Source organism: Thunnus maccoyii, chromosome 10 (genome assembly GCF_910596095.1).
Source record: "Thunnus maccoyii chromosome 10, fThuMac1.1, whole genome shotgun sequence".
NCBI classification, from domain to species: domain Eukaryota; kingdom Metazoa; phylum Chordata; class Actinopteri; order Scombriformes; family Scombridae; genus Thunnus; species Thunnus maccoyii.
The window spans coordinates 734,175-741,674 of NC_056542.1; the positions used below are offsets into that span (position 1 = coordinate 734,175).

The 7,500-nt window shown below is 43.0% G+C and overlaps 2 protein-coding genes across 9 annotated transcripts in view; one reads left to right on the plus strand and one right to left on the minus strand.

The window, feature by feature from the left end:
• The window catches only part of LOC121905533 (tetratricopeptide repeat protein 24), a 6,760-nt gene extending 2,130 nt beyond the window's left edge, over positions 1-4,630 (minus strand). For 3 of the 7 annotated variants that reach the window (XM_042423825.1, XM_042423823.1, XM_042423828.1), the window contains exons 1-6: positions 3,411-3,507; positions 2,955-3,202; positions 2,540-2,833; positions 1,830-2,031; positions 1,538-1,744; positions 783-911 (exon numbers count right to left, since the gene is read on the minus strand). In XM_042423825.1, coding sequence (XP_042279759.1) covers positions 783-911; positions 1,538-1,744; positions 1,830-2,031; positions 2,540-2,833; positions 2,955-3,202; positions 3,411-3,453 — 1,123 coding nt within the window. In that variant the 5' untranslated portion in view covers positions 3,454-3,507. Of the gene's footprint in view, positions 1-782; positions 912-1,537; positions 1,745-1,829; positions 2,032-2,539; positions 2,834-2,954; positions 3,203-3,410; positions 3,509-4,373 lie in introns of those variants that run through there. The other 4 variants (XR_006098435.1, XR_006098434.1, XM_042423826.1 and 1 more) reach the window with 3 other exon arrangements.
• A 197-nt stretch (positions 4,631-4,827) lies between these two features.
• Positions 4,828-7,500, plus strand: part of iqgap3 (IQ motif containing GTPase activating protein 3) — a 22,804-nt gene continuing 20,131 nt past the window's right edge. For both annotated transcript variants that reach the window (XM_042423821.1, XM_042423822.1), the window contains exons 1-5: positions 4,828-5,022; positions 6,115-6,202; positions 6,392-6,548; positions 6,813-6,890; positions 6,999-7,075. In XM_042423821.1, the coding sequence (XP_042279755.1) occupies positions 4,995-5,022; positions 6,115-6,202; positions 6,392-6,548; positions 6,813-6,890; positions 6,999-7,075 (428 nt within the window). In that variant the 5' untranslated portion in view covers positions 4,828-4,994. The remainder of the gene's footprint in view (positions 5,023-6,114; positions 6,203-6,391; positions 6,549-6,812; positions 6,891-6,998; positions 7,076-7,500) is intronic.

Below are 7,500 nucleotides of genomic sequence, written 5' to 3' on the forward strand. Positions count from 1 at the left end.
GTGAACACAAATCAAACTGACAGTTACAGTTGTACCGTCGTTCACCTCCTGCTGAATATTTCAGTGTTTTTGCTTTTAATGTCACAGTGAATCATCTTCCTGTCTGTCTGATGAAAACTGTGACCTGTGCTGTTGGTGTCCTGGAGGAGAATGACAGAAACATAGAGTTCTAGCAGCTGTGGATCAATAATCATTATTAAACATTAACAAACAGTCAGTATTTGTGTTATTCAATCAAAGGATCATTCTTTAGAAATCATTCCTCCTGACTACTGGACTCTCAGACGGACTTGATTGTGACTGAAATGTTTTGCTTTCTTTTTTCTTTTAGTTATTATAAATGAGCGTATATGTACATATGTTCTTATAATTGTAGTTTAACATACTGCTATATCTAGTGCTGTGGTTCCCTTAAAATAAAGCGGTCTACCTCGGACCCCTCGACACAACGTCTACCAGTTAAACGAAAGAACTTGAGAAGATAAAACACAGTTTTCATGATAAATAAAGTAAAAAATGGAGGAAAGCTTGAAAAAAAAGAAAATTGTGTGTCAGAAATGTTTTTTTCTGTTGTCCTGTCCCATCATCTCATCACCCCTTAGATTAACCCGCGACCCTTTGTGGGGTCCTGACCCTCACGTTGGAAACTAGGGCATGACAATATTTCAGTTACTGCAGTTGTCCAGAGGCGGGTTTTTGTTTGTTATTTATTTATTGTGATTAGATTTATTCTGTCAGTGAAACAGCAGAACAGGTGGAGGTGTGATGATGATGTCAGGTACCGGTGTCTCTGAAGCCCTGCAGAGCGTGGATGAAGCTCTCTGCTGCCTCCTCCTCCTCACCCAGCTGACTGCAGGCAAACGCCAAGTTACTGAAACACCGAGCCTGGTCGCCACGGCAACCCAGAGAGCCTACATACACCACACACACACACACACACACACACACACACACACACACACCACCTGACTGATCAATATCTGGTTCTTTTCCGGGTATTTTTGGCAAACTGCAGATTCTGCTTTTGTTTGCATGCTACATGCTATATGCTACATGCTATATGCTATATGCTACATGCTACATGTTATATGCTACATGCTATATGCCACATGCTACATGTTATATGCTACATGCTATATGCCACATGCTACATGCTATATGCTACATGCTATATGCCACATGCTATATGCTACATGCTATATGCCACATGCTACATGTTATATGCTACATGCTATATGCTACATGCAATATGCTACATGCTATATGCTACATGCCACATGTTATATGCTACATGCTACATGTTATATGCTACATGCTATATGCCACATGCTACATGCTACATGTTATATGCTACATGCTATATGCCACATGCTACATGCTACATGTTATATGCTACATGCTATATGCTACATTTCTGGAGTGCAGCCTGAATATCTGAACACACACAGCTACGACTTCCTCCTCTGTCGACCTGCAGCTGAGCAGTGTTCTGATTGGCGGAGTAGGACAGTGTGATTGATCATGTGATTGATCTCACCGTAGAGTCCGGCAGCTAGCCTGTGGTAGCCCGCCGCAGCAGTGAAGCGGCCCACAGAGTTGAGGGCGGCCCCCAGGTTGTGCAGCACGTTGGCCAGCAGTGGGGGCCGCTGAGAGGCGGGGCCCAGAGCCTGCTGGAAACACGCCACCGCCTCCTTGAAGCACCTGAGCCGGCAGTAAGACACGCCCACTGACAGGTACAGCTCACCTGCACGGCAGCAGAGTGAGTCATCAATCAATCAATCAATCAATCAGTCAATCAATCAGGTTATTGGTTCATTAAAGGTGATTACCCAAAGTCCTTGGATCAGTGACGCTGTCCGTCAAAGTCAGACACTCTGTCAGCACGCCAATGATGTCACCCTGGCTGAACTGATCTGATTGGATCATATGTCTTCCTGCCTCTTTGAGGGCGCTGGCTGCAGAATCCAACATGGCTGCCACTCTGTAGCTCTCAGCCGCCCGCAGGAAACCCTGAACCGCCAGAGACCAGTCCTACACACACACGCACGCACGCACGCACGCACACACACACACACAAACACATTGTTTAATTTGTAACACTGGTTGCTAAGGCGGTTGCTAAGGCGGTTGCTAAGGTGGTTGCTAAGGCGGTTGCTAAGGTGTTTCCATGTGTTGTTCAGCTCCAACATGTACGGATGGATTTGAGAAGTTGACATTTGGAGTAAAGAAGGAGAAAAAGAAGTGAAATCCTGCTACTATAGTTTGTTTACGTAGCCTCCGGAGCCGGAGGAAGCTTCCTGAAGCTGACCAATCAGAACAGAGTGGGCTCATCAGGAGGCGGGGCCTTAAAGAGACAGGAGCTAAAACGGCCTGTTTCAGACAGAGGCTGAACTGAGGGGCTGCATAAAGGACCAGTAGAAGATCAATAAGGAGTTTTTAACTGGAAACCAGTAAAGATATTCCAGTGTTTCCTCCACAATATACAAACAACCACACAGACAGACACCTGGCACATTCAGAGTCAGTTTCAGGTTCTGACCTGGTCTCGGCTGTAGCAGCGGCTCATCTCCATGCAGGCGTCTCCTTCGCTGCCTCCGTCTCCCTGCGACCTGTACAGCTGAGCAGCCTGCAGGAAGTAGGCGGCAGCCTCTCGGCTCTGCCCCAGTGCATTGTGGGCCAAGGCCAGGTTGAACTGGAGGTCCGGGAGGCGCTGGGCCTTCGGACCGGGCTGAGCTCTCCGCAGGAAGTCCAGACCCTTCTGAGGTCTGCCCGCCTCCACGTAGGCTGCACCCAGATTAAAGGAGCAGACCGCCAGGACCCGAGAGTCCTGCAGCTGACATCAGAGCAGAGCATGATGGGAAATTAATGACATAATGACATGTATGTTGTTGTTTCTGATTGGTTCCCTGCAGCATCAACTTGATCTCTTTGACCTTTGACCTCAGGTGTCTCACCTCCTCTGCGGCCTTCAGAGCGTTCTTGAAGCAGCTCAGAGCGTCTTCTGTCCGTCCCTCCTGCAGAGCTCGGTGTCCCCGACATGTTAACTCCTCGATGTCTGCCGTCTGATCCTCAGAGACATCCGCAGCCTTCCTCCTCCCCTCCCTCCTCTTCCTCCTCTTCTTCCTCACCTGCTCCTCCTCACCTGCAGGGCTCGCATCAGACGCCATGTCGGACCTGCAGGACGACTCAACCTGGACGCCGTCTGAAGAGACAGAGATGATAAAAAGACCTGTCGTTAACAATCAATCAGTAGATTGTTTTGATTGATTAGTGATTTATTTCTTGAAATGTTAAATATAAAGATAAATCTTTGGTGTCCAGAGTCGAGTCTGACCAACAGTAAACTTTAAATAGTTAAATCCAACTATTTCAGATGTTTATATCATGAAATATAAAGATGATACACTGACAAAACAACAGTTCAGTATTATTCAATCTGCTGATGAAGACCATGTGATATGAAGAGCCGCTACTAAATGGCCCAGTGAAGGTCAGGAATAAGTGAAGTGATGCTCTGCAGGAGACCAACGTCTCAGTTAGTGGAGCTAAAGTTTGAGTTAACAGCTCCCTCTGCTGGAGACATGAACACATGACCAGTTTAGAAAAACATGTTGACATGTTCATGTGCAGGAGATGAAGAAGTATTCAGATCCTTTACTGCAGTAAAAGTACCAAAACAGCAATGTAAAAATCCTCCTACAGTAAAAGTACATAAGTATTATGAGCTTGATGTAGTTAAAGAAAAAACAAAGTTCTGATACACAAATCTGTTTTCAGTTTTTGGACTTTTTCTCTAATCTTTGATTTTTGCTGAAATATTGGATCATTTGAACATTTATTGAAATGAAAGCATGTGAGAAGTTTAGAGGGAAAAATCACTATTTGGTGGAGCTGTTAACAACTCATAGACATGTGAAATGTGACCCCGACTACACACTGCTTTTTGTAAGACGTCAAAAGACAAAAAGGTTGGAAACCACTGGTTTCATCTTTAACAATGTGTTGTATTTTAAAAGCTTGTTATATTATCCATTGTGTCAAATCTTCATCTGAAAAGTAACTAAAGCTGTCAAATAAATGTAGTGGAGTAGAAAGTACAATATTTCCCTCTGAAATGTAGAAAGTAGCATCACATGGAAATACTCAAGTAAAGTACAAGTACCTCAGAACTGTACTTAAATACAGTACTTGACTAAATGTATTTAGTTACTTTCCACCACTGCTGATATTATCTTTACATAAAGCTATTTTAAAGCTATTTTTAATTTTAAAACGACTAGTACTACTAATACTTAAATTACTACAGCTGCTGTGGTTACAAGTGTAACTACCTGCTAACCTGCTGCTAGCTAAAAGTGAACACAAACACTCACCGTTTCCAGGTGAAGATGATGATGATGATGAAGACACGCTGTTAAATGTGAACCTAACTGACAGGTAACCTGAATGTGTAACTAACTGTTCTCTGTCTCTTATAAAGTAAAATTCTTTTGACTTTAATGAGTGAAGCGGCTAAAGGTTCTACTGGCTAAAGTTGTTTGACTCCGTTGCTATGGTAACGTGGGAGAGATCGCGAGGAGTTTAAACAGTATTAAATTCAGACTGAACTACAAACTAATTTAAGGTGATTAAGTTTAACATTTTATGTTTTCTGAAGCCGTTCTTTCACACAAAACGTTATATTTGACGTTTATTTTACTGTAATAGGCAACTACATAGACCACAATCCAACGCGCCGAAGTATCAGCCAATAGGAGAGGCTTCTGATCGTTAGACCAATCAGAGAGCGGCGGGAGCTTTCAAACTTCAAACAGGAAACAGCCCATAGCAGCAGTTTGTGTCGATGGGATTCAGACTGAGACGCGACTTTCTATTACGACTTTTTACGGTCTGAATTTAAACTTTTTGAACTTTTTTTTAGAAGTTTTATTCACCGAGAGCAGAAATAGAAAGTTAACCGGCGGGAAGACGCAGAGACGGAGCGAACAGCCAACATGGCGGATTCAGCTGCTCAGAGTCGATGTGAGTCAAACTGAAGTTTCTGATCTTCTTCACTTTTATAAAAATATTTCTCTGATATAAACATGTTTTCATCTTTTCTCGTGTTGTAAACGTGAAGCACTTTCTGTCTCTCTGTTTTATCTCTTAACTGCTGTCTCTAAAAGGAAGAGTTAAGATGGTTTAATGAGGAGACAGTTGAACAAAAGTTTTCAATGTTTTTCTGTCAACTTATAAGATAAAAGGAACATCTGAGACACTTAAAATGTAAAGTTTTTAATGGAAGTTTAACAAAATCAGTTAATGGTCAGTTGTGTATTGTTAATGTATTAAAACACTTTAAATGATCACTTTTGATTGATTTTTTGACATTTTAGTGCTAAAATATGACACTTTTATAGAAATATGACACTTTAAATAAGAAATGTTACACTTTTTGTAAAAAAAATATTACATTTTTAAAAATAGAAATATGACAGTGTTCAGGACTGGGTATTGGCATCGATCTCATTCTGCGTTGTATTTTCAGACTTTCTCAGACACTTGAAAAAAAAATTTTTATGCCACAATTACAGAAGTTCTTCTCAAAAAAGTTTAAATATATTTTCCTGTTGTTAAACTCTGGACCAATACAGAAATCAAGGAAAATAAAATAAGTAATCAGGAGTTGTTGTTGTTCAGTTGTTGTTCAGTGAAACATGTCTGCAGCTGTCTGATACATGTAGTTCAGTCAGTTACAGCTGCAATGATAAGTCCATTCATCTATTAGTTCATCAACAGAATATTAATCACAACTATTTTGATAATCAATTAATCGTTTAGGTCATTTGTCAGACAAAAATGCCCCAAATTTGATGTTTCCAGCTTCTCAAATATAAGAATCAGCGGCTTTTCTTATTATATCAGACTGAATATTCTTTTGGTGCAAAAACGATGCTGCATCGTTCTTAATGAAATGTACCTGAATACCTGGAGGGCTGTTTACTCCGACTGGAAGTGTGATCTGTGTGTGTGTGTGTGTGTGTGTGCGTGTGCGTGTGTGTGTGTGTGTGTGTCTGTCTCTGTGTGTGTGTGTGTGTGTGTGTGTGTGTGTATGTGTGTGTGTGTGTTGTACAGATGAGCGTCTGACAGCAGAGCAGATGGATGAGCAGAGGATCCAGAACGTGGCCTATCAGTATCTGTGCAGGTTGGAGGAGGCCAAGAGGTCAGTCAGAGTTTCACATCAGATCCACATTGAACTGGTTCATTATTTAACAAACATGTCAACAATGTTGTTTTCTTTAAGCTCTTTTCCAAACTGAACAACAGGAACCAGCTTCTTCTCTTCATGTGTTCAGAGTTTAACAGATAGATCGACCCGGCTATGACATCACAGCGTTGTTTTCCTCCTCAGGTGGATGGAGGCGTGTCTGGGGGAGGAGCTTCCTGCTCCCACTGAGCTGGAGGAGGCGCTGAGGAACGGAGTCATTCTGGCTAAACTGGGTCATCGATTCGCTCCCACAGTCGTCCCTCTGAAGAAGATCTTTGACCCGGACCAGCAGCGCTACCAGGTCACTGAGCCCAGTCTAAACCAACTGGTTTCAACTGGTTTAGACCAGGAGAAGCAGTTTGAGCCGCTGTAAACCAGGGGAACCAGTTTAAACTGGTTTCAACCAGACTAAGCACTTTAACAAGTTAAAACCAGTGTAAATCAGTTTAATACAGGAGAACCAGTGTAAACCAGGAGAACCAGTGACACCAGTGATCAGTAATAATATCTGTAACAGAAAGTTAAACTGTCAATAATCACTAATCGGCTGTATTGATCTGATCAGGCCGTAGGTCTTCAGTTCCGTCACACTGACAACATCAACCACTGGAGGAACGCCATGACGACACTCGGACTGCCAGCGGTCAGTGATTACTGATAGATCAGAGTATTGATCAGCTGATCGGTGCGTGTTCAGAAACTAATCACATGTTGTTGTTGTTGTTGTTGTTGTTGTTGTTGTTGTCGTCAGATCTTCCAACCTGAAACTACAGACGTCTACGACAAGAAGAACATGCCGAGAGCCGTTTACTGCATCCACGCACTCAGGTGTTCACCTGTCTGTCTGACTGTCTGTCTGTCTGTCTGTCTGACTGACTGTCTCTCTGTCTGTCTGTCTGTCTGACTGTCTCTCTCTCTGTCTGTCTGTCTGACTGTCTCTCTGTCTGTCTGTCTGTCTGACTGTCTCTCTGTCTGTCTGTCTGTCTGACTGTCTCTCTCTCTGTCTGTCTGTCTGTCTCTCTCTCTGCCTGTCTGACTGTCTGTCTGTCTGTCTGACTGTCTCTCTGTCTGTCTGTCTGTCTGTCTGACTGACTGTCTGTCTGTCTGACTGTCTCTCTCTCTCTCTCTCTCTGTCTGTCTGTCTGTCTGTCTGTCTCTCTCTCTCTGTCTGTCTGTCTGTCTGTCTGTCTCTCTCTCTGCCTGTCTGTCTGTCTGACTGTCTGTCTGTCTGACTGACTGACTGTCTGTCTGTC